This window comes from Phyllostomus discolor, chromosome 9 (genome assembly GCF_004126475.2).
Source record: "Phyllostomus discolor isolate MPI-MPIP mPhyDis1 chromosome 9, mPhyDis1.pri.v3, whole genome shotgun sequence".
NCBI lineage: Eukaryota > Metazoa > Chordata > Mammalia > Chiroptera > Phyllostomidae > Phyllostomus > Phyllostomus discolor.
Genome location: NC_040911.2, coordinates 58474506 through 58501266, shown reverse-complemented (window position 1 = coordinate 58501266; position 26761 = coordinate 58474506). Strand labels below are relative to the sequence as shown.

General features: G+C 38.7%; 2 protein-coding genes across 5 annotated transcripts in view; one reads left to right on the top strand and one right to left on the bottom strand.

Moving 5' to 3' along the window:
• The window catches only part of ABHD12 (abhydrolase domain containing 12, lysophospholipase), an 82874-nt gene extending 81704 nt beyond the window's left edge, over nt 1–1170 (bottom strand). Inside the window, exon 1 of one of the 2 annotated variants that reach the window (XM_028524501.2) lies at nt 740–1170. In XM_028524501.2, the coding sequence (XP_028380302.1) occupies nt 740–930 (191 nt within the window). In that variant the 5' untranslated portion in view covers nt 931–1170. The remainder of the gene's footprint in view (nt 1–739) is intronic. The other variant, XM_036009420.1, reaches the window with a different exon arrangement.
• Nucleotides 1171–5038: 3868 nt separating this feature from the next.
• GINS1 (GINS complex subunit 1) overlaps nt 5039–26761 on the top strand; it is a 35607-nt gene continuing 13884 nt past the window's right edge. The window contains exons 1-5 of one of the 3 annotated variants that reach the window (XM_036009421.1): nt 5039–5216; nt 10450–10514; nt 13431–13529; nt 14298–14388; nt 22747–22818. In XM_036009421.1, coding sequence (XP_035865314.1) covers nt 5142–5216; nt 10450–10514; nt 13431–13529; nt 14298–14388; nt 22747–22818 — 402 coding nt within the window. In that variant the 5' untranslated portion in view covers nt 5039–5141. The remainder of the gene's footprint in view (nt 5217–10449; nt 10515–13430; nt 13530–14297; nt 14389–22746; nt 22819–26761) is intronic. The other 2 variants (XM_036009422.1, XM_028524337.2) reach the window with 2 other exon arrangements.

Genomic DNA, 26761 nt, shown 5'->3' with positions numbered 1-26761 from the left:
CGAAGATTTCCAAGGAGACAAATCAAGTGGACAAATTTCAAGCACCACGAGCCAACCGCAGAGGGAATGACAGGTTTTCCTTCAACAGCTGAGGATGCGGTGCACCCTTTCTTTCCCTTGGACACCGGCAGCCCATTTAACTTTTCCCCAAAGGTCTGGCAGTTCTGAGCAAACAATGCCACTTTTGCCAACTAGTTACCCTAGAAGAATTCCCGATATGAGAAACCCGGTACCGGTCAGCTTCGGTACAAGCCAACCTAGTGAGAGGGGCACTGGGTTGGGTCCAACACAGAAAAGATTTGCAGCTAGTCACAGCTCTCAGGATCTGGCGCCTACTTCCACCCTATCCCCCTACTCTCCCACGCGGAGTCGGAGTCGTGATTTCCCTGCCGCTCTATCTCCCTGTAAAACGCTCATCCAGCCCAGAGCTTTCCCTGGTAAGCTCGTACAGGCTCACCAGGGAAAGCGTATAAGGGGCTCGATTTGGAGTGCTGGGTAGGTGAGGGGGCAGAAGAGCACAACAGGGTTGTGAGGGGGCAGGCAGGGGTGCTCATGTGGGTAGGGACCTGGGGAAAGGATGCGGGGGTCAGAGACAGGAGAGGGGAGGGCGTGCAAGAGGTCGGAAGAGGACTCTGAAAGAAAGGAGGGTAGGTGTGGGACACTCGCGCTGGCAGGAAACTTATGGACAGGGTGAGAGGTTTAGGGGTGGCTTGCGGGCCAGGTCCGCCCCTCACCTCACCTGCCTAGCGCTCGTTTCATGTCCTTGTCCTCGGTGCAACGCGGCTCAGCTGGCCCCTTGCCAGCCGGGCGCAAGTTGTGCTTCAGGCGGCAGTCTGCGTCCAGCACCGCGGCAGTCGAGCCCGGGGAGGACGAGCCCAAGGCGACGCAGCGTTCATGCTCCAAGGCAACGGCGTCGGTCCGCTTCCTCATCCCGCGGCCCAAACGGCCGGCCGCCGAAGAAGCCCCCTGGCCTTGTCCGAGCCTCCCTCGCTGCAGTCGCCGCAATTTAGAGACGACGCCTGCAGGAGCTCCCACCCTTCACATCGCAGCCCCAAGCTACGGCAGCTACGGACACTCGCGGGCCAATCAGCTTCCGCTTCCGCCCTGGCTCCTCCCGGAGCGCACCCAGACTCCCCGCTGCCGACCGGAAGCCATCTTAGAGAAGGGCGGGCCTAAGCACACCAGCGTCACGGTCCGGGCAGGCTTAGCCGCTGACTCCGAATGGGATCTGGGGTTCTTCCTCAGTTGGTGGTCTACTTTGCCTGCGTACTCACCGTTGTCTCACAGAGCCAGAAAGGAAGCTGCCCAGAAAGTGAGTGCCCATCCAGGGCTACAGTGGCAAGTTGGTTTCCCTTAATTCCCACCCCAGGCTTTCTGACTTTCCCCTAAGGCTCGTCCACGTAAGAAATGTTCAAATCTGTAAAGAATTGTTGAGTTTATTTGAGCCAACCTGACAATTGCCAGGAAGCAAAACCTCAACAAGTTGAGAAAATGCTCCAAAGAATGATAGTCATGCAGCATATTTTACACATTACAATGAAAGGAGAAAATATAAGTAGGTCAAATGTAATCTATTGGTGATTAAAGAGGAAGCAGAAAGCAAACTGGTGTAAACCGCTGGTATTGATAAAAGGTAACATAGTAGACACATACTTCTTTTATGCAGGTGAATACAGGATAGTTAATAATCAATAGTAACAATGAGGGGATTTGTGATCTCCCTAGATTGGTGCCTTTGCCTAAAATTACTCTGACATTCCAAAGGTATGTTACCTTAAATGAAGAAAGTAGACACTCTTAGTTAAGGTAAAAGGTTGACTTTTGTTGGGAAAGATTGTAGCCTACAACGTGACTCCCTGCCCTGATCTGCTTTTAGTTTTAATTTCAGACCATCCTATGTGGTTACTTTAGGACTCTGAGTTTATAAAGCCTTCACCCAGGCTTCACCTGAGCTTGTCAGGTTTATATGTGGCCCATTTCCATCTACTTGCTGGAAACCCAATCTGGATGACCGCCCTCCCCGCCTCGCCCCCCTAGTGTGGCTCAGTGGATTGAGTCCCAGCCTGTGAACCAAAACATCACGGGTTGGATTCCCAGTCAGGGACCATGCCTAGATTTGTAGTCCAGGTCCCTAGTTGGGGGTATGCAAAAGGGAACCAATCATATATCTCTCACATATCAATGTCTCTCCCTCTCTTAATTCTTTCCCTCTAAATAAATGAATAAAATATTTAAGAAGAAGAAAAAGTAACAAATCACAATTCTTTTCTAATGATTTATAATTATTCTCCCACCAGGACTAATTCAATCCATCCTAAAAAGAGAAGAGAAAATAAGAGCATTTTCACAAATTTAGTTTCATAACTTTGACTTTTTAAAAAAATGTGGCATTGTTATTATATTTTACGAATGATGTACAATCAAGAGATTTGCTTATCTCAGTAATTTTTGGAATTTCAACATTTGTGTCAGTAAAAACTATTGGCAACTGATAATTTAAGATCAATTAGAAATATCTTAAGAAGTTCAGTAGCTCCTCATATTAGCTTTGTAGTGATACTTAGAAATTGTGAAACAGTTTAATTGACCATGTTACTAAATACCACAACCAACTTTCATATTTTTTCAAACACACTTTTGGAATTTAAATGGTGAATTCTTTAAAGTGATGTAGCAACACATATTGGGGTTTGGGAATCCAGCAACTAAACTGTAAATAATTTTTTTATTCTAATACTCATTGAATCCTATTTAATGGAAACATGAAAAAGCTAGGAGGGGAGGCTAGAGAGAAGAGATTGTTTCCTTCTTGCTGATACTAGGGCCTTGCCTATATGGTCCTCAACTCTTGGTCCACACTAACTTTCTGAGTGGTCTTATCCAGGTTTTAAATACCAACCCCAAATGGTGACACCTACATTTGTATCTCTAGTTCGTATTTAACAGGCACCTTAAATTATGTTCAAAGCTGAGCTCCCAACTCTTTTTCCACCCTCAGTTCCATCCATAACATTTTCCACTTCAGGTTGGGCTGGCAGTGGGGATGATGAGGCCATCACTGCAGTTCCTCAGGTTAAACCCTGGGGCCATCCTTGATTCTTCCTTTCTTTTGACACAGCAGGTATATCCCCAAGCCTTGTTGGATCTCATTTCAAAATCTGTCCAGGATCCGCTCACTTCTTACCACTTTTCCCAAGCTGCCATCATTTCTCACTTGGTCTATTTTAGTAGCCTCATTGGCCTCCTGGGTCTCCTGGCCCCACTTTTGCCTTACTTCTGTCTACTTAACTCAACTTTTTCAGAGGTCTTTTTAAAAACCTAGATCCAGACCTGTCACTTCTTTGCCCAAAACTTCAATGGCTCTCTTATCTCACTGGAAATAAAACCAAGAGCTTCTGAAAGAGCCTCTAGCCCTCAATCTACTCTCAGCCACTAGCCTCTTCCTCACTCACCTTGCTCCAACATCACTGCCTCCTTGTTGATACAGAGGCCCCCAGGAAGGGTGTGGGTAGCATGTTTGCCAACCATCACACAACCTTCCTTGGGGCCTTTGCACTGCATTCTTGATGCCTGGAATTTTCAGCCCTCCTAATGGCATCATATCCATGGCTTATTCCCTTCCTACTTCAGGTCTGTGCCTTCTCTAAACATTAACTCAAAACCCTCAGGCCGTCTCACCATCACTCTGTTCACCTTCTTTGACAGAATTTTTAATGTTTTTCACTAATATTTATCAATGTATTTCTACGTGTGTGTGGCTGCTTTCCCACACCAGAACATAGACTAGAGCAAGGACTTTGTTCACTGCTTTATATTCAGTGTCTAGAACAATATCAGCTACATAGTAGACACTTCATAAATATTTGCTGAAAGAATAAAGAATCATCACAGCCCCTCAGAAGTGAATACTATCGTTCTCACTTCATAGATGAGGAAGTGAATCTCAGGCCTGGGGTTCAAAATTAAAAAGGTTTATGGCAAAAGAAAGCTGTGGATGCTGTTGATCTTTGGCTCTATATCCTGTAGTATGGGTCAATGCAGAGCTGTGTATTTAATGAAAATACTTAGCTAAATGTCACTTCCCATACTTATTTCTCTAATCACACATCCACTGTATATTTGCAAAAGAGGACATAGTTTCTCAGGTTAGCTAGAATGAATCCAAGTAATACTGCTTTTTAAAAAACGTGGCCTTTTAAAAAATAACCACATAAAATGAATTTCCTATAACAGTAATCACCGCCTTTTATTCTACATGTTTATGAAAATTTCCATAATCGTGTAAGCACGAATATGGCTTTGTGAATTGGTATTAATCTAGGGCACTTTTCCCTCTCTGTAGACCTTATGACTAGAGCTATTTTACAAATACTTTAAAATGACTACTTTAACATCAAAGGTGGAACTGTGGAGTTGAAAGCTTAGATACAGGGTCTGTGTGACCTTAGGCAAATTAACTAACTTCTGTTTCCTAATTAATCAGTACCAAGAGTCTTAAAAACAACTTTAGGGTTGGTTAATCCTGATTATTAATAAGTGAAATATATGTCATAGTCCCTACCACACAGATGCCCAATAAAAGTTGGTTTCCCTTTTGTGTAAAAACACCCACGCTGCAAAACTAAACAAACGAAATGCTGCATCCTAACGTTGATGCACACAGAGTTTCTGGGCTTTTGTTCTTAACCTTGAAGTGCACACCTCTTTGAACCTAAACGAAAATGAGTGAATCATATGGAAAAAAGAAGTTGGCAAACGTGCATTTACGTTGAGCTATGTGACGCGCAAAGTTGATAGCTTAGCCGCCTGGTAATTCGAAAAATGAATCAGCTCAGTTTACAGGCTCCGACGGAGACCTGTCAATTCTCCCCTAGTTGCCTAGGCCTACCCTAGGGAAGAACACCTTCACTTCTAACGAGCAGCGGAGGTTGATGTCCTTTTACGGACACCGTAGGTTGTGAGACCCAGCGGCGTGTTCCTATTGGCTGGGAGTGTTTGGCGCCAAAGCGCAGTGCTGGGGCAGAGGATAATCAAGAACTGTAGGAGCCGGTAGCAGAGGACCTGGAAGTTGTGAGCCCTACCGCGCTGTTTGGCGTGAGACCGGATGGTTGAGAAGGCCACGGGACTGCCTTACCTCCGCCATGTTCTGCAACAGAGCCATGGAGATGGTCCGCGAGTTGCAGCGCGCACCCCAAGGGCAGCTGCTGGCATTCAATGTGAGGAGGCTGATGGGATCAGGGTAGACTGGATGGGCGTGTTGGGGTCTGGCCTGAGAGCAGGGAGGGGCGGTGCTCTCTGGGTTTTTCTCTTACCCTTCCCTTGGATGGTTTACTTTCTCAAGCAGTCGACTCCAAAGTCAGGCACAAAAATTTTGGAACCAGGCCGCAGTACAGGAAGAAAAAAAGACTTCGTGCTTACTTCACTCAAAAATTTGGTGCATTTCTTTATATATTTACGTTACTGTCTTCTCTTCTATAACTTTATTGCTGTTCCTTTGCTTAACCAAACATTTTTCTGTTGCATGATAACCTAGCATACGTTGTGTACTCCGACAAAAGCTAGGCCTCGAGCCAGGCTGGGGATTCTGGCCCTGTTGGGTTACTTTGGGTCAGTTACTCAAACTTTCTGTTTGCTCAATTTTCTGCAAAATTGGGACGATGATAATAATAGTACCCTATTCTTATTGTAGTGAGTGCTCAGTGAGAAGATGTACCTCAGGTTCTCTGAACAATACTTCACCAGTAATGACTAAGCCTAAAAACCACTGCTGCTGCTACTAATCACTGTTATGATTTTTCTTGTTTTTTTATTGCTATTATCCCAATCAGGGTGCTAAACACTTGACCTGTATTATTTCTTGTCCTCATAAATAATCCTATGAGGTTTAAACTGTTGTTTTCCATTTTTTCCAGTTGTATATATGGAGACTTGGGGAGATTATGGTGACAGCCAGTAACAAGTAAAGCTAAGGATTTGAACACTGGTAGTCTGGCTTCAGACCTGCACTCCAAATTCTATATAAGACTACATTTCTTATAGGCAGCCATTATGTTTGCCAGGGCACATTCTGCCGGGAGAGAGGCATAAAATAAGTAATATTGGGTTAGCCAAGAAGTTCATTTCATTTTTTCAGTAAGATGGCTCTAGTAGCACTTAGTTGTCTTTCACTTCATTTGAAACAATTTTGTTAGATGAGATTGTGACAGCTTTTATATCAGTGTGCATTTAAAAAAACTGTCAAAATTGGTGAATGTTTATGTGGCCATTTTAGTACTGAACATGGAAAAAACTATGCAACATTTTCAGCATATTATGCTTTACTATTTCAAGAAAGGTAAAAACAACTGAAATGCAAAAAAAGATTTGTGGAGTATATGGAGAAGGTGCTATGATTGATTGAACTTGTGAAAGTACCATGTTGTAGATTTCTTGCTGAACTTGCCACAGTTGGGTAGACCAGTCAAATTGAGACATTAATTGAGAACAGTCAGTGTTATACCATACAGGAGATAGCTGACATACTCAAAATATCCAAATCAATAAAGTTATAGGTGAAAATGAAAAACATGCCTTTTATTTTATGGAAAAAAACTTTATGGACTCGTTGGCCAACCCTGTAGAATGTGTGAAAGAGGATGACAAAAGAAAAATCCATCGTGAGCTGAGGTAGAGGAGGGGGCTTTTGAGCCATGCCTAGGAGGATAAGGTCACCACTCTGAGAAGGGAGTGTGGAAAGGAAGTTAGGTATCCCAAGCTAAAGGATATAGCAGACTGCAGAGACACATGGTCACATAGGAAGGGTGACTAATGGTGTGTGCCGAGACCAGAAGGTGGATTCTAGGTCTAAGAGAGTTTTGGTATTCACTCATAGGGCATTTGGAAACTGGTAAAGGATTTTAGACAAGGGAGTGATTGGGTAATTTTTTGTTTTGGGGGGTATCTATGGCAGCACTGTGGGGAATGGATTGGAAAGAAGAAACAATGGAGGCAGAGAGATGGTTATGGGTGGTCATAAAGGACCAGGTAAGAGATTTGTGTGCCCCAAATTGTTTAGTCGGTGGTCCCTGAAATCAGTATTTGGGTTTTAGTAACTTGAGACAAATAAGACTCATAATTATTAGAGCAGGGGTGGAGATGGGGTGGGTAACAAATGAGGGCAAGGAATTAGGGCATCTTGAGAAGCTTCTCTCTCAGGTAGCTGAATAAATAACTGTGGAGTTCAGAAGGGAGAGTGTTTTGGGGAAGGTGAGTTTTGTTTTGAAGATTGAAGAGCTCATTTTGCAGATGAGGAAACAGCCAAGAGAAATTATGGATCAAGTGAAGGGAATTGTCTGAACTTGCAGTATACTGGAGGAAGAGCCTCACTTTTAACGAGGGCATAGATTCCAGTCTGCTGTTTTAACTTCAGGACCAAAGTTAGGAAACAGCAGTGGGGATGATGATGTTCAGTAGAGATGATGGAATGCAGAGGTGTGTAGGTTAAGTGTTGCTTTACTACTTCTGGTGAGCGGGACTTAGAAATTGTAAAATCATTCCCTCTTTTATGTCTTAGTTTGGTGGAGAACCTTTTGCACCTTCTGTTGGATTCATGTCTTCCACTGACAAACCCACCTTTTTCAGGTGACTCAGCAGCCTGGGAAGACTCAACCTGTGGAAGCTTGTCATTCTGACGCAGCTGAGCAGGTTCAGACCAAGAATTGATCTTATAATCTGAGGGCCAGTAGGCCCATGACTTTCAAGAACCATCCTTTTGAGTGAGATAATAGTGGATGTAGTGCAGGGACTCTGTCTTGTTCATTCCAGAATCTCTCATGGTTAGGTGCTGTGTTTAGCAAATTGAAATGGTTACCCACTTCCTACATTTAGAACTGGTAAGTGAGTTTAAGTGAAATTATCTTGGGCTCCTAGGGACTTACAGCCTGAGGTGGGGGCACAAAATGAATTCAGTTCCCACTATAGATCTAAATCTGAAAGATGGTGTATCTTTACAAAATTATTTTACACTTGTCTTTTATATACCTGAAGATCTATTGTGTAAGAGTTTAAATTATTTCTTAAAAATAATATTTGCTGATAAAAACTATATTCATCTGAATTCTAATAAATAAGAATTTCTTCATTATCTTCTCTGAACCAGCTGATGAAAGGGAAGGTAGAAATCATGCTTACATTTTTCATCAGGAACTTCATCTTTTCCTGTATTTGAGCAGGGTTAAATAGGTGATTTGTAATTGTACCAGTAATGCCAAAGCATTTTTGTTAACACATATATTTTGGTCCTAAAAGTAGAATGGGAAAATAGATGGGTCACTTATTTTTGAATTGCTGACAGACCTATTGTGTAACATTTATGAATTTCAGAATACTAATACTTTTATCCTTCCAAGTACATTTTCAAATTTTGAAAAAATTTGCCCCAGGGTAGATAATAGAAGAACTCCTTTGGCCTTTCTATTCTTGTAGTACAAACCAAAACACTTCCTTTTTTAAATAGTAACCATTAAGATCATTTTTCAGTAAATAATACATTATTTACTTTTGTCATGCTTTACTTCTTCTGTAGGACTATTGATTTTTTTTTTTTGCCATCAGTTTATTGAAGTATAATTTATATACAACAAAATAGGTACATCCTTATAACCAGCACCCCAATCAAGATTTCTGTTATCTGCTCTGTGCTGGTGTGGCTCAGTAGATCAAATGCTGGTCTGTGAACAGAAAGGTCACTGGTTAGATTCCTGGTCAGGGCACATGCCTGGGTTGCGGGCCAGGTCCCTGCTTGGAGGCCTGCAAGAAGGAACCACAACCAACTGATGTTTCTCTCCCTCTCTTTCTCTTTCCCTTCCCCTCTGAAAAAAAAAAAAAAACTTTTAAAAAAGTCTAAAAAAAATTTCTTTTACCCCGTGTTCATTTTTTTACCTTTTGTAGCTACCTCCCGCCTATAACCAGGCAACCATAGATTCACTTTTTCTAAGCTACACATTACATTGGTCTTTACATATTTCTGCATTCAGTGTGCCATGAGTTGCAAACTTCTATAAAAGGCCAGTTGGAATCATACAGTATGTATTCCTTTGTGTCTCACTTATTTTGTTCAGTACATTGTATTCGAGATTGTCTTAATCAGCATGTTGGTTGTGTAATCAGTAATACTTTTTATTATTTTTTTCCTGATTTTTTAAAAGATTTTATTTATTTTGGAGAGGGGATTGAGGGAGACAGAGAGAGAGAAACAGCAATGTGTGGTTGCCTCTCGTGAGCCCCCAGCTGGGGACCTGGCATGCACCCCTGGCATGCACCCTAAACTGGGAATCGAACTGGTGACCCCTTGATTCACAGGTCAGCATTCAATCCACTGAGCCACACCAGCCAGGTCTCCTAATTTCTTTTTTATTGTGGTGAAATATATGTAACAAAAGTTACCATTTTAACCATTTTAAATGGTAACCATTGGTACCATTGGTACAGTAACCATGGTTACTGTATACCTCAGTAACATTAATTATATTCATGGTGTTGTATAACTGTCAACCATATATTCAAAACATTTTCATCACCCTGAACAGAAACTCTGCAACCATTAAGCAATAACTTCCCATTTGTACCTCCCCCAGGCCTTGGTAACGTCTACTCTACTTTCTGTCTCTATGAATTTGCATATTCTGGATATTTCAGATAAGTGGACTCATAGTATTTGTCCTTTGTGTCAGGTTTGTTTCACTTAGCATAATGTTTTCACAGTTCACCCGTGCTGATGCATGTATCGGTATTGCATTGCTTTTTATGGTCCATCAAATGGATATACCATATTTGGTTTATTTGTTCATCAGGGGATGGACATTTGGGTTATTTCCCCCTTTTTTTATTTTTAAAGAGTATATTTATTTATTTATTTTTAGAGAGAGGGGAAAGGAAGGAGAAAGAGGGAGAGAAACATCAATGTATGGTTGCACTCTTGCAGCACCTACTGGGGACCTAGCTGGCAACCCAGGCATGTGCCCTGACTGGGAATTGAACCAGTGACCCTTTGGTTTGCAGGCCCACACTCAATCCACTGAGCCATGCCAGCCAGGGTTGTTTCTACTTTTGAGCTGTTGTGAATAATGCTGCTTTGAAGATTTGTGTACATGTTTTTTAAGAACATATATTTTTAATTATCTTGAGTATATATTTAGGAGTGGAATTGCTAGATAATATGGCAATATGTTAATCTTTTTGAGGAACCATTAGACTGTTTTCCACAGCACTATACTATTTTACATTCTTACCTGCAATGTATGAGGGTTCCAATTTCTCTCCATTCTCACCAACACTTACAGTAGGTGTGAAACGACTATTGCTTTTAAATAAGATATGTAAATCAAAGATAAACAGTATAGACAGAATATTGCTACTGACTTGGTGGGGGAAATTAATGAATGTGGATGAATACTGTTTTGTATGTTCTAGGAGGATGGACTCAGGCAGATTCTGGAGGAGATGAAAAATTTATATGAACAAAACCAGTCTGATGTGTAAGTTTTGATAACATTCATACTTTAAAAAAGTTTAAAAACTGATATTGAAATCAGATAATCTTATATCAGTTTTTGGATTTTTTTTTTTTCTGTTTTTTCAATTCTCTGTGAGCCTGATTATTCTCTAGGTGTATAGAACCAAAGGGATTGTGTTGATCACAGTTATATCTATGGCCATTTAAGTAGCACTTGGCATATGGAAGATGCTAAGTAAACATTTGTCATTTGACTGATATGACTTGAAAGATATTAGGATAGACCTAAAAGAGATGATATATAAGCAAATAAAAACCTTAATAAAGTGAAATATATAATTTCCACTGCTTGTTTTCATTTATGTATACCTTAGTGCATCGATGACAGAATGGGAAATATGTAAATTTAGCAGGAGCAGTGTGATTTCCAATAGCTTGAATGGAGTTCATTAAGTACTAGTGCTACAAAAGGATACAGGTTGGAGGTGAGAGAGCTCTGGGTTTATAGAATATTTAGAGCTAAGCATAGTAGTTGACACAATGGAGAATTTGAGCTGTATAACAAACTTCATAGATCCTTGTGATTTCCTGAAGAGTAAGACACAAAGGTGTCTTACAGACACCAACTTCTAGATCATAGTTGAGGTATTCAGATCTCAGCCTAGACAGAAGTTAATCTAACTTCTCTAGAAGTCAACCAACCTAGAGAGAAGATCTGTGACATGAGGTTTCATCATTGGCCTTATAAGGCACAATGTCTTTATCAGTTACTTGGATATAGAAATCAGTATGCTAATAAAATTGGTGGAGCTTACAGAACAACAGGAACATTTTCAACTACAGTGTTTAAGGATGGATACAGAAAAGTCTATAGATGGAATGAGGACATGAACCACAACAGGTCTGTGGTAAATGTAAAGTCCTAAACTCAATTCATTTATTCATTTAACAAATGTGGACTAAACAATTATGTGCTGATAAATGGCTCTGGTATTTTCATTGTAAACACAGTAGTCAAGATTTCTGTCACTATGGCCTTCACGGTCTAATGCAGAATACAGATAGACCAAATTGGGATTCATGCTATAAACACAACAGCATGCTAGGACAGAGAATAACGAAGATATAACTAGATTGAGGAATCAGGAAATTCTCTCCAAGGAAGGGAAATGTCAGCTGAGGCCTGAAGGAGAAGCAGGTTTTTAACAAGGCAGTAATTGCGGACAGAGAGCATTCTAGGTAGAAGGAAGAGCATATACAAATTCCCTGAGTCATGAAAGAGGGTGGGGTGCTCAGAGAAACTAACACTTAAAGAAGGTCAGTGTGACTGAAGCTTAGTAAGCAGCCAAAGCGTGATATCAGCTAAGATCTTGAAATGCGTGGGGCAGGTGGTGGTGCATTTGTGTTTTAAATGATCACATTGTCTACTGTGTGGACAGTGGATGGAGGAGTTGAGGGGAGAGGGAGGCATGCTGGTCATATAGGTGACAGCAGAGGTGACTTGGACTAGGTAAAAAGTGAACAGAGAGGTGGCCTAAGAGGCCTTAGCCAATAAGGGAAGGATTATTTTTCTGTATTCCCTGTATTTGTACCCTTTGCAAATTCATAATCCAAAATTTTGTTTCCTATCCTAGTTTCTTTCTGAGGGGACAATCACCATTACTAATTGTTGATTAAAATTATTTGTCAAAAGAAATTTATTTAATATGTACTAAATGAAGACTCTATTTCTTTTAAATTACTCATGTGCAAATGTGAATTTTTTAGGAAGTCCTTATGTACTTAATAAAGTACTCATGTTATGTTAGGTACATAGTATTTGTATTATTATTTTATAGTTCAGAACACATTGTAAACAATGGAGAATAAATCTGACTTTCACAGAGTAGCAGAAGTATGTAGACTATATCTAAAAGACATGATTGGGTGGGACATATAATTTTCAGGGCCTTCAACATGCACTCCATGAAGAAATCCTTTTTATCGTTTCTTTTTTTTTTAAGGCTTTATTTACTTATTTTTAGAGATAGTGGAAAGGAGGGAGAAAGAGAAGGAGAGAAATAGCAATGTATGGTTGCCTCTTGCACACCCCTGACTGAGGACCTGGCCCACAACCCAGGCATGTGCTCTGACTGGGAATTGAATCGGCCACCCTTTGGTTCACAGGTTGGCACTCAATCCACTGAGCTACACCAGCCAGGTATTACATGGTTTCTTTTAAAACTCTGAAGTAGATTTTTATTTTTTCTGCATGTTTGGTTTTAGGTTTTTCCCCAATTTTTAAAAATTGTAGTAAAATACACATAACATAAAATTTGCCATCTTAATCATTTCTAAATGTACAGTTCAATAGTATTAAATACATTCATATGTTGTGCAACTATTACCACCATCCACCTTTATAACTTCTCATCTTGTTATACTGACACTCTATACCCATTAAATAATTGTACATCTGGTTTTAAGATTTTGTTTAATATCTAAGGACATTTATAGGGTAGAATCAAAATTGTCTTTCTGTGTGAAGAACACTGAAGTACAGTACATGTGTATTTGTTGAAGATCAACAAACATGATATAGGACCGTAATCTGAGGAACCATGACATTAGATTTGTCTCTTATCCTAGCATGATAAAGGAATTTCAAAAAGTGAGTAAACACAGTTTTTGTTTTTTGGAAATAATGGAGATTAGTCAGTGTACAAAAATGCAAAGTACTGAATGGTTAAATGAAATGATCATATTATTATAATCTTAGGTAAATTATTTGGCTTTTTTCTCTTTTAACATATTAATAAAAACTCTGAAGTAGAGGCTATTACTATTTGCTTAGGTTAACTGCTGATAAAAACGAGAATGTAAGTCAATTGTTGACTTTGAAAATTTTATTTATACTGAAATATACCTATTTGTTCTTTTCCTATTCATTTGTTACTAGTAATGAAGCAAAGTCAGGTGGACGAAGTGATTTGATACCAACCATCAAATTTCGACATTGTTCTTTGCTAAGAAACCGACGCTGCACTATAGCATACCTGTAAGCCTCTCAGTTTTTGCTTGGGGATGTCAGGGAACAGTGGAGCATTTTTAATGTGGTTTCCTAATTAACCATTTCAAATGAAAACAAATTCTTAGATTTGTCTCTTTATAAACATTCCAAATTCTTTTTTTTCCATTTTAAAACTTTTTATCATGAAAAATTATAATGTTCATAAAACTAGAGAGAATAGTGTTATGAAACCCCATGGAACCATCATACATGTGTAACAATTTTATTTTAATCCTCACCCAAAGATATGTTTATTGATTTTAGAGAGAGAGTAAGGGGGAGTGAGAGAGAGGGAGGGAGGGAGGGAGGGAGAGAGAGAGAGAGAAAAGAGAAGAGAAGGGAGGGGAGGGGAGAAGAGAAGAGAAGAAAAAAATAAACAAACATTGGTTTGTTGCCTCACATATGCACCCTGACTGGGGATGGAACCTGTGACCCTTTGGTATCCCGGCCAGGGCTGTTTGTAACAATTTCTAATGTTTGCCATATTTGTTTCATGTTACTTATTTATGCTACACTATTGCACAGCATCAAGACATTTTATCACTGAATACTTTAGTATGCATCTCTAATAAATAAGATGTCTTTACAATCCATATTCATGTTTTCTGCACTGTCCCAAAGGTGACCTTACAACTGGTTTGCCTCAGGAGCCAAATAGAATCCACATAATACACTTACGAGGCTCAAGTCTTTCCTGATAAAACAACTTCTAATATCCCTTTTGTTAAGCCATCTAATACCTTCTTAATATCCTAGGTATGACCGATTGCTTCGGATTAGAGCACTGAGGTGGGAATATGGCAGCGTTTTGCCAAATGTTTTACGATTTCACATGTCTGCTGAAGAAGTAAGTTAACACTGTTATTCTAATTTATAAATTTGGAAAATGCTGAGGTTCTTGCGTAGTTCTAAAATAGTATTTACTAGTATTTTACTTTTTAAAAAACATTTTAACATTTTTATTATGTAATATTTGGAGTCTAGATCTAGAAAAATCTATATCAAAAATAATTATTAAAGAAACATTTTATAGTGTTAGTGTATAGACCTAAGTCATGGATGTTTTAAGACAAAAATTAATTGAAGTCTTAGCTATACAAATAACCAAAAATAACATTTAAGTTAATTCTAGCAATAACAATTAGTAGAAATTTTAACCCTTTCAGAAATAAGAAATTTTAGTCAGAAAGTGAATAAAAAAATCAGCACTAAACCACAAAGATTTAGGATCCTCTCTATGAGATAAGAAAGTTCTGTTCTTTGTAAAAGCCACCAAATAAGATATATTTTTTTCTTTGCTTTTTTAAAGAGCAGACTGAACATTCAAAGACCATGTTCCCTTGAATTGTTAGTTTTTTTCTCTTTATTATTCATAAGGTTCTCAGTTTCACAATTCTAATATAACTTTATATGTAAGTTTAAATATACACAAATACATATAATAAACAAGATGAAAATTTTAAAGCTTAAATTTTAGCTTTCAGATATATTAACTGTCATTAATTTATATACATCTATGAATTACTACATCAATTTTATTGTCATAATTGGAGCTTTAATGTGACCAAATATATATTACTTATTTTACGTTGCTTTTGTAGTGTCTAGCTTTAAACTTGTAATCTTGTAGCGTCCAGATAACCAAAGATTTCAGATAATGAAAGTTTATTCATAAATTTAATACTAGTCCAAGCTGTAATGATTTTGGAAATTATATTTATTTATTTTAAATAATTATTTTTCAATTATAGTTGAAATACAATATTATATTGCTTTCAGGGATATACCCCAGTGGTTAGACAATATATAACTTACTAAGTGATCATCCTGATAAATCTCATACCCTTCTAACACTATGTATAGTTGTTAGGATATAATTGACTATATCCCCTTTACTGTACTTTACATTTCCATTACTATTCTGTAACTAACAATTTGTATTTCCTAATCCCTTTACCTATAAAGTGAATCCCCAGTAAAAGTTCTGGACTCCAGAGCTTGTGTGAGTTTCCCTGATTGACATTACTGTGTGTATTGTTACACATCAGGGTGCCAGGAAAGTGATGTGTCTTGACTGCACAGGAAGAGGACACCAGAAGTTTTGTGTTGGGACCCTACCAGGTCTCATGCTATGTGTCTTTTCTTTTGTCTGCTTCTGATTTATATCCTTTTCACTATGGTAAAACCATAATTGTAAGAATACTGCTTTCCAAAGTTCTGAGTTATTTCTGCTAAATGAACCTGAGTGGTATATGTATGTATGTGAAAGTTATGAAGATATTTTTATGTATTCTTTTAAGAACTATATTGTTTTACCTTTCACAAAGAGATCTATAGTACTGGGATTGAATTTTTGATGAGTCAAGTTGGATTTGAAGGTGGGTATTGAGATGACCAGCACCATTTATTGAAAAGATTCTCCTTTCCTTGCTGCTCTGTGGGGTGGTGCCACTTTTGTCATAAATCGAGTGTCAGTATATCTGTATATTTTAGATGGGGGACTTTCTCTTCTATTCTTGCACCAATTCCACACTGTTATAATTATTGTAAATTTATAATATGTCTTGAGCAAGCATTCCTACCTTGTTCTTTTTTAAGAGTTTCTCAACTATTTCTGACACTTTGCATTTTCATGTAAATTTTATAATCTGTCAAGTTCCATTTTAAAAACTAATTAAGATTTTGACTGATACTGAATTTATAGATCAGGTGACATTATTACCATACTAAATCATCCAATTCATGAGTGTGGTATATCCTTCCATATATTTGTGTCCTTTAATTTTTTTCAGTAAGTTAAAGAAATAGATGTGCTGAGATACAATTCACTTACTGTAGTTTGACCTTTTAAAGTATATAATTTGGTGTTTTTTTACTGTATTTACAGAGTTGTGCATCTTATTCTACAACATCTTCATCACCCCTAAAAGAAACCCTGCAACTGTTATCAGTTTAACTCCCATATTCTCTTTCCTCTTCCCAGCCCCTAGAAATCACTAATCTACCTTCTGTCTTTATAGATTTGCTTATTATGATTTTTTAAAAAGACTTTGTTTATTTGTTTTTAGACAGAGGGGAAGGGAGGGAGAAAGAGGAGAGAAATATCAATGTGTGGTTGCCTCTCATGCGAATACCCCCCTACCCCCACCTTGGGGACCTGACCTGCAACCCAAGCATGTACCCTGACTGGGAATCAAACCGGTGACACTTTGGTTCACAGGCCGGCACTCAATCTACTGAGCCATACCAGCCAGGGCACCTATTATGAATTTTTCATAAAAGTGAAATCATGCATATGTAGCCTATTGGGTTTGTCATTTAGCATGTTTTCAAGGTTCAGTAATGTGGTAACCTGTGTCAGAACTTTATTTAGATTTATGGCTGAATAATATTCCATTGTATGGATGTATGTATCTAATCCATTCATCAGTTGATGGACATTTGGATGTTTTTGTTACAGTGTTTTATAGTTTTCAGAAAAATCAGTGCAGAGTTTGAAGAGATCATACTGTAATTCTGAAATGGTGTATTTTTCATAATTTTGTTTCTGGTGGAATGTTCCTTTAGTTATGTGATTAGGTATGCTGGGCTGTAAGTTCTGTGAGAACAGAGACTTTTTGTTCATTTTGTTGAATTATTCATTCTAAGTACCTATACCTGTGCCTGGTTCATAGCAGGCAATCAATATTTGTACAGGTATACCTCAGAAATATTTTGGTTTAGTTCTAGACCAGCACATAAAGCAAATATTGCAAAAAACAAGTCACTCTTTAATTTTTTAGTTTTCCAGTGCATATAAAAGCTATGATTATACTATACTGTAGTCTGTTAAGAGTGCAATGGCATTATGTCTAAAAAGACAATGTACATACCTTAATTAAAAAGTGCTTAATTGCTATAAAATGCTAATTGTCATTTGAGCATTCAGTGAATCATAATCTTTTTTGCCTGTGGAGGGTTTTGCTTCGATGTTGCTGGCTGCTGACTGATCAGAGTAGCGATTGCTGATGGGTGGGGTGACTGTGGCAATTTCTTAAAATAGGATAATAGAGTTTGATGCATACATTGACTCTTTCTGTTCATCAACAATTTCCATGTGGCATGCAATACTGTTTGAGAGTATTTTACCCAAACTGGAACTTCATTCAAAATTGGAGTTGTTCCTCTAAAATTGTGCCAATGTTTTATCAGCTAAGTTTATGTAATATTCTAAATCCTTTGTTATCTTTTCAACAGTCTTCAGAGCATCTTCACCAAGGGTGGATTCCATCTCAGAAAAACCATTGTTTTCCTTATCCATAAGAAGCAACTCCTCATTGAGTTTTATCATGAGATTGTAGGAATTTAGTCATATTTTCAGGCACTACTACTAATTCTGCTTCTCTTGCTGTTTCTACCATATCTGCAGTTACTGCCTTCACTAAACTCATCCTTCAGAGTCATCCATGAGAGTTGAATTAACTTTTTTCCAAACTCCTGTTACTGTTGATAATTTGACCTCTTCTTATGAATCACAAATATTTTTAATGCCATCTAGAATGGTGAATCCTTTCCAGAAGGGTCTCAATGTTCTTTTTTAAAAAAATACTTTATTTTATTTATGTTATATTTTATTGATTATGCTATTACAGTTGTCCCATTTCCCCCCCTTCACTCCCCTCCACCCTGTATACCCTCTCCCACCCATTATCCCCCCCTTTAGTCATGTCCATGTGTCATATTTATAAGTTCTTTAGCTTCTACATTTCCCATACTATTCTTATTCTCCCCCTATTTTCAACCTATACTCTATGCTACTTATTCTCTGAACCTTTTCCCCCTTTCTCTTCCTCCCACTTCCTTGTTGATAACCCTCCATGTGATCTCCATTTCTGTGGAGATCTGTTCCTGTTCTAGTTGTTTGCTTAGTTTGTTTTTTTCAGGCTCAGTTGTTGGTAGTTGTGAGTTTGTTGTCATTTTACTGTTCATATTTTAGATCATCTTCTTTTTCTTAGATAAGTTCCTTTAGCAGTTCATATAGTAAGAGCTTGGTGATGATGAACTCCTTTAACTTGACCGTATCTGAGAAGCACTTTATCTGCCCTTCCATTCTAAACGAAAGCTTTGCTGGATAGAGCAATCTTGGATGTAGGTCCTTGCCTTTCATGACTTGGAATGGTTCCTTTCAGCCCCTTCTTGCCTGCAAGGTTGCTTTTGAGAAATCAGCTGACAGTCTGATGGGCACTCCTTTGTAGGTTCCTGTGTCCTTATCTCTTATTGCTTCTAGGATTCTCTCCTTCATTTTTACCTTGGCTAATGTAATTGTGATGTGCTTTGGTGTGTTCCTCCTTGGGTCCAACTTCTTTGGGACTCGGAGTTTCCTGGACTTCCTAGAAGTCTATTTCCTTTGCTACATTGGGGAAGTTCTCCTTTATTATTTGTTCAAATAAGTTTTCCACTTGTTGCTCTTCTTCTTCTTCTGGCACTCCTATAATTTAGATGTTGGAACGTTTAAAAATGTCCCGGAGGTTCCTAAGCCTCTCCTCATTTTTTTGAATTCCTATTTCTTCATTCTTTTCTGTGTGGTTGTTTCTTTCTTCCTTCTGGTCCACTCCATTGATGTGAGACCCAGTTTTCTTTCCATCATTATTGGTTCCCTGTGTATTTTTCTTCATTTCACTTAGCACAGCCTTCATTTTTTTCATCTAATTTGTGACCAAAATCAACCAATTCTGTAAGCATCCTTATCACCAGTGTTTTGAACTGTGCATCCAATAGGTTGGCTGTCCCTTGGTCGCTTAAAAGGATGGATTATGGGGCTTTCATTTGTTCTTCTGTTTGAGCCATCTTTTTGGGGGGTGGGGGGTGGGTCTGGTCGCACCTGTTACGTTAAGGGGCGGAGTCTTAGGTGTTCACCTGAGCGGGACAACTCAGTTGCTGGGCGTGATGCTTTATGTGGGGACAGGGTCAAAGAGGGAACTATGGTGCTTGCTCCTCTCTCTGCCGATTTCAATCCCTTCCGCCGCTTTCCCCAAGCAAACTGGACTTTTCTGGTAATGATTCCCGTGTGGGTGGGCTTGTACACCCTATGGGTCTTTCCAACAACCTCTTCTGTGAGGCTGGGAGTCTCTCCTAGCATCTCAACCCCCACAGGTGTTTTCAATCAGTGCCCCAAGGCTCTATTTCCCAGTGCTGGGATCCTGAGTTGCTGGGTTGCGCGTAGTGCCTTGCTTCACAGTCACCACCTCGCTGGGCCTGCCGGTTGCCACCTCTCGGCTGGGGTTTGCCAGATGCCACTTGTGCGCCCAGGGTCTGCCTGCTGCGGTCTTTGCACCCGCTCCTAATGTGCCACAAGACCCTTTTCCACCCAGCTTCCTGACTCTGTCCCTCCTACTGGTCTGGATGAATGTGTCTATTTTAACTCCTTGGTTGTCCGACTTCCATACAGTTCAATTTTCTGTCAGTTCTGGTTGTTATTCTGTTTCTAAATTGTTGTTGTCCCTATCTTGGTTGTGCAAGGAGGCACAGTGTGTCTGTCTATGCGTCCATCTTGATCAGAAGTCTTAAAAAAAATACAGTTTTTAAAGATCTTATTTATTTAGTTTTAGAGAGGGAAGGGAGAGAGAAAGAGAGAGAGAGAAACATCAATGTGCGGTTGCTGGGGGCCGTGGCCTGCAATCCAGGTATGTGGCCTGACTGGGAATCGAACCTGCGACACTTTGGTTCGCAGCCCGCCCTCAACCCACTGAGCTACGCCAGCCAGGGCAAAAAATGTTTTTTATGCTATTACAGTTGTCCCACTTTTTCCCTCTTCACCCCTCCTCTAGCCCCCCTTCCCATGATCAGTCCCCTCACCATTGTCCTTGTGTCCTTCACCATGTTCTTTGACTAATCCCTTCACCTTTCAGTCAGTTCCAGCCTCCTCACTCCACTCTTAAAGCTGTTGGTCTGTTCTATCCCTCTGGTTTTATTTTGCTCATTAGTTTATTTTATTCATTACATACCTCTTATAAGTGAGATCATGTGGTATTTCACCACCTGACTTATTTCAATGAACATACTAGTCTCCAGTTCCATTTATGCTTGTCACAAAAGGTAGGAATTTCTTCTTTCTTTCTGCTGCATAGTAATCCATTGTGTAAATATACCAAAGTTTTTTTATCCACTCCTGTACTGATGGGCACTTAGAGTGTTTCCAAATCTTTGCTATTGTAAATAGTGCTGCCATGAACATGGGGGTGCCTAAAATTCATTTGAATTGGTGTTCTGGGATTCTTCAGGTATATTCCCAGCAGTGGAATTACTAGGTCAAAAGGCAGTTTCACTTGTAATTTTTTGAGGAAATGTCATACTGTTTTCCAAAGTGGCTGCACCAGTCTGCATTCCCATCAACAATATAATAGGGTTCCCTTTTCTCTACATCCTTGCCAGCACTTGCTATTTGTTGATTTATTAATAATAGCCATTCTGAGAAGTGTGAGGTGATATCTCATTGTGCTTTTAATTTGCATTTCTCTGATGGCTAGTGCTGTTGGACATTTTTTTCATAAGTCTGTGGGTCATTAGTATGTCCACCTTGGAGAAGTGTCTATTCAGGTCCTTTGCCTGTTTTTTAATTGGATTATTTGTCTTCCTGGTTCTTTATATATTTTGGAGACTAAAACCTTGTCTGATGTATCATTGGCATATACGATCTCCCATACAGTTGGTTACCCTTTCATTTGATGATGGTTTCTTCAGCTATACAGAAGCTTTTTAATTTGATGTAGTCCCATTTGTTTACTTTTTCTTTTATTTCCCTTGATGTAGGACATATATTGGCAAAAATATTGCTGTGTGAGATATCCGAAATTTTACTGCCTGTGTTTTCCTCTAGAATTGTTATGGTATCACTGCTTATATTTAAGTGTTATCCATTTTGAGTTTATTCTGTGTGGTGTAAGTTAGTGGTGTAGTTTCATTTTTTTTTAGTCCAGTTCTCCCAACACCATTTATTGAAGAGACTCTTTACTCCATTGTATACCCTTGCCTCCTTTACAAATATTAATTGACCATAAAGACATGGATTTATTTCTGAACTCTATTCTGTTTTATTGACATATGTGCCTGTTCTTATACCAGTACCAGACTGTTTTGATTACTGTGGCCTTGTAGTATAGTTTGATACCAGATATTGTAATCCCTTCAACTTTTTTCTTCTTTCTGAAGATTGCTGAGGATAGTTGGGGTTGTTTTTGGTTCTGTATAAATTTTTGGAATATTTGTTCTAGATCTGTGAAACATGCCATTGGTATGTTAATAGGAATTGCGTTGAATCTATAGATGCTTTGGGTAGCATAGACATTTTAATGATGTTCATTCTTCCAATCCATGAACATGGTGTATGCTTCTACTTATTTGTATCTTCTTGAGTTTGTTTCTTCAGTGTTACATAGTTTTTAGAGTACAGGTATTTTACCTCCTTAGTTAAATTTATTCCTAGGTACTTTACTTTTTTTGGTTCCCCCAATATTAAATGGGATTGTTTTCTTAGTTTCTCTTTCTGATAGTTCATAATTGGTGTAGAAAAATGGCATCAGTTTGTATTCCAGTACTTTGCTGAATTCATTTATCAGGTTGAGTAGTTTTTTGGTGGACCCTATAGGGTTTTCTAAGTAAAACATCACCTGTGAATGACAGCCATTTACTTCCCCTTTTCCAATTTGGGTGCCTATTATTTCTTCTTCTTTTTCTTTTAAGATTTATTTATTTTTAGGGAGAGGGGAAGCAAGGGGAGAGAAACATCAATGTGTGGTTGCCTCTCACACACCCTCTACTGGGGACTTGGCCCACAACCCAGGCATGTGCCCCAACTGGGAATCCAACTGGCAATCCTTTGATTTGCAGGTCCACGCTCAATCCACTGAGCTACACCAGCCAGAGTAGTTCTTCTTATCTGATCGCTGTGGCTAGGACTTCGAGTACTATGTTAAATAAAAGTGGTGATAGCAAACATGCCAATTTTGTTTCTTATCTTAAGGGAAATGCTTTTAGTTTCCTATTATGATCTTGGCTGTAGGTTTTTTGTATATGGCTTTTATTACATTGAAGTATGCTTCCTCTATTCTCACTTTGCTGAGTGTTTTAATTATAAATGGGTGCTGGATTTCGTCAAATAATTTTCCTGCATGTATTGATATGATCATGTGATTTTTGTGTTTCATTTTGTTTATGTGATATATTACAGGGGTCTCCAAACTCTGGGCTGATGACCAGAACTGGTCCATGGCCTGTTAGGAACTGGGCTGCACCACAGGAGGTGAGTGGCTGGTGAGCAAGCTTAGAGAAGCTTTGCTTACATTACCACCTGAGCTCCACCTCCTGTCATCCCCTTCCCATCCATGGAAAAATTGTCTTTCATGAAAGCGGTCCTTGGTGCCAAAAAGGTTGGAGACCACTGGTGTATCACAATTATTGATTTGTGGTTATTGTACCGTCCTTACATCCAAGGAATAAAATTCATTTGATCATGGAGTATGATCTTTTTGATGTATTGCTGGATCCAGTTTGCTATTATTTTGAGGATTTTAGCATCTATGTGCATCAGAGATATTGGCCTATAGTTTTCTTTCTTTGTTGTGTCTTTACCTGGTTTTGGAATTAGAATAATACTGGTTTCCTATAAAACAGTTTGGAAGTATTCCCTATTCTTGAATTATTTGGAATGGTTTCAGAAGGATAGGTTTTAGTTCTTTGAATAATTGGTAAAATTCTTCTGAGGCCATCTGGTCCAGGGCTTTTGTATGCTGGGAGTTTTTTGATTACTGCTTCAATATCACTAGCTGTTGGTCTGTTCAGATTTTCTGCTTCTTCCTGATTCAGTTTTGGAAGATTGTATATTTCTAGTAATTTATCTATTTCACCCAGGTTGTCCAATTTCTTGGCATATAGCTGTATGTAGTAATTTCTTACAATCCATTGTATGTTTGTGGTATCAGTTGTTACTCCTCCACTTTCATATCTGACTTTTTTTTTTAATTTGGGCCCTCTCCTATTTTCTTGATGAGTCTGGTTAAAGGTTTGTCGATTTTGCTTATTTTTTCAAAGAACGAGCTTGTAGATTTCTTTATCTTTTGAATTGTTTTTTTTAAGTCGGTATCATTTATTTCTGGGCTGATCTTGATTTGTTTCCTTCTACTCTCTGGCTTTTTTTGCTTTGTTTATTGTTGTTTTTGTAGTTCTTTTATATGTAGGTTTATGTTGTTTATTTTACATTTGTCTATCTTCTTTAGGTAATGCTATGAACTTCCCTCTCAGGAATGCGCTCATGGTGTACCATAGATTTTGGGTGGTTGTGTGTTCATTTTCTTTTGTTTCCAGTTACTTTTGATTTCTTCCATGATGTCATTGTTAACCCAACTTTATTTAATACTCTGTTATTTATCCTCTGTATATTTGAATGTTTTGGGGTTTTTTTCTTGAGGTTGATTTCTAGTTTTAGGTCATTGTGATCTGAGAAAATGATTGATATGATTTCAGTTTTCTTAATTTGTTAAGGCTAGTTTTGTTTCTTAGCATGTGGTTTACCTTAAGAATAATCAATGTGCATATGAGAAGAATTTATTATTTTGCTTCTTTAGTGTGAAATGTTCTATAGATATTGATTATATCCTTTTGATCTAGAGTGTTGTTTAATGCTGCTATATCCTTGTTGATTTTTTGTCTGGAAGATGTGTTCACTGTTGAGAATGGTGCGTTAAAATCCCTTACTATGACTGCATTGCTGTTGATCTTCTTTTAAAGCCCTTCAAGGTTTTCTTTATATATCCAGATGCTCCTATATTGAGTGCATATATGTTTACAAGGGTTATATTCTCTTGTTGGATTCCCTTAAATATTATATATGCCCTTTTTTGTCTCTTATTATGGCCTTTGTTTTGAAGTCTATTTGTTAGAAGTCTATCTTGCTGAGAAGTATTGCTACCTCAGCTTTTTTCCCCATATTCATTAGCATGTAATAATATTTTCCATTCCTTCATTTTCAGCCTGTGTAAATCTTTTGTTCTGAGATGGGCATCTTGTAGACAGCATATACTCAGGTCTTGTTTTCTCATCCATCCAGCTACCCTTTGTCTTTTGATTGGGGCATTTAATCCATTTTCATTTAACATTATTATTGATAGAGATATTTACTGTCATTTTTTCCCTTTGATCTGTGTTCCTCTCTCTCTATTTCTTCTCCTTAAAGCAGTCCCTTTAGCATCCCTTGTACTGCTGATTAGATGGAAATGTACTCCTTCAGACCTCTTTTTCTTCTCTGGGAAGCTCTTTATTTTGACTTCCATTTTAAATGAGAGACTTGCTGGATAGAGTAGTCTTGGTTGCAGGTGCTTGCTTTTCATTACTTTGGAATATTTCATGCTAATTCCTTCTGGCCTGTATTGTCTACTGAGAAATAACCTCACAGCCCTATCAGACCTCCCTTGTAGGTAACTGATTGTTTCTCTTTGCTGCCTTTAAGATTCTTTCTTTGTTTTTATACTTTACCATTTTAATTTTGATGTGTCTTAGTGTAGACCTCTTTGGATTCACTTGTTTGGGACTCCATGCTTCCTGAACTTGTGTACTTTTTCCTTCACCAAGTTAGCGAAGTTTTCTATCCCTTGCTCCTTTTCTTCTTCTGGTATCCTTACAATGCAAATATTATTACATTTCTTGTTGTTTCAAAGCTCCTTTAAAATCTTCTTTTTAATTTTTTTTTTCATCTTGTTGCTCTTACTGGGTGTTTTTATCTACCTTGTTTTCTAAATCACTGATGTTTCTATGTCCTTTTCCATGCTGATATAGTTTTCACTAAGTTCCTTGAACGTTCTTATAACCATTACTTGGAACTCAATGTCTGATAATTTGCTTGCCTCAATTTCATTCGGCTCTTTTATTGGGGATTTCTCCTTTTCTTTCATCTAGAAGGTCCTTTCTTTGTCTCCTCCTTTTAGCTACCTCTTTTTATTTATTTCTATGTTATGAATAGATCTGCTTTGAATCCCCATCTAGTGGGGCAGACTTATGTGGTAGGAGGCCTGTGTTACCCAGTGGTGCCAACACCTTGATCTCCTGAGCTAGAGGGTCAGGGAATGCCCTTTGTATGGGTTGTATAGGCTATCCTGTTGTATTTGGGTCTTGATTGTTACTGGCTTGCTTGTTCATTGGTGAGTTCTTCCTTCTGGCTGTCTTGACTGAGAGGCTCAACCCACGTCATATCTTATACACTGTGGTACAAGTGCTGGCAGTACAAATCAAAACAATACAAAAAATTAAACCAAAATAAGCAATCCCCCCCAAACAACAGCAGCAGTTTCGATGACAAAACATCAGAGAATAGTATAGGTGGAAATATAAATGGAATATTAGGAAATGGGAGAAATAAAAGGAAAAGACTAAGTCAACACCAATGGACAGAGAAGTAATTATGGGAGGAGGAAAGGGTGGAAAACTAATATGAACAATGAGTTGAAAGAAGAAAAAAAGGGACAATGAAAGAGGAAGAATAACAGAAATAAGAAAAGGAAAGAAGGGAACATTGGGGTAATCACTAGTAAGAGTAAAGTAAGAGATAATGGCAGAAAAATAAAACAATAAAAATAAGAAAGGAAAAAATAGAAAAACTAATGAAAAGTCTATGAAAGGAAAACATAATGAAAAAGAACAAAGTGGAATTTGTCTCAGCAGAGTTTGGTGCTTGCCTGCTGGATTCTCTTTTTGGATATGGCTCTGCTGTAGCCTGGGTCAAATGCTGTCCATGCCTAGCCCTAGTCAGCCTTTCCAGAGCTACCAGGAATCCAGAGTTTATGATTGATTCCTCCAGGGTTGGCTCTGCCCAAGATGGGTCAATCTGTACTGCACACCTGGGCTTTAACAGCATTAGGTACATGGGTATATCAGCAAACAACCAAAGTCACCAGCAAATCTGTATCTGTCTGCCTCTGCCTGCCCATCTGCTGTCCGTTTTAGACTAGTCATAGACCTAACTGTTTTTGAGAGAGCTTCTGGTGGGATCAGTGGATGGGACTCCTAGGTTTCCCATGGTAGATACCTTTCAGACTTCAGGGAAGATGTGTTTCACCCATCCGCTGAGCCAGTGGTTTGAGTCTGTTCAGAATTATTTCCCTGTATGCAGTAGGGTGGGATCTCCAGAGTCCATATTTTGGCTCTGTCAGAATCCAGAAGGGTATTTCTAATGCTCTCCCATGAAGGGGAAGTAC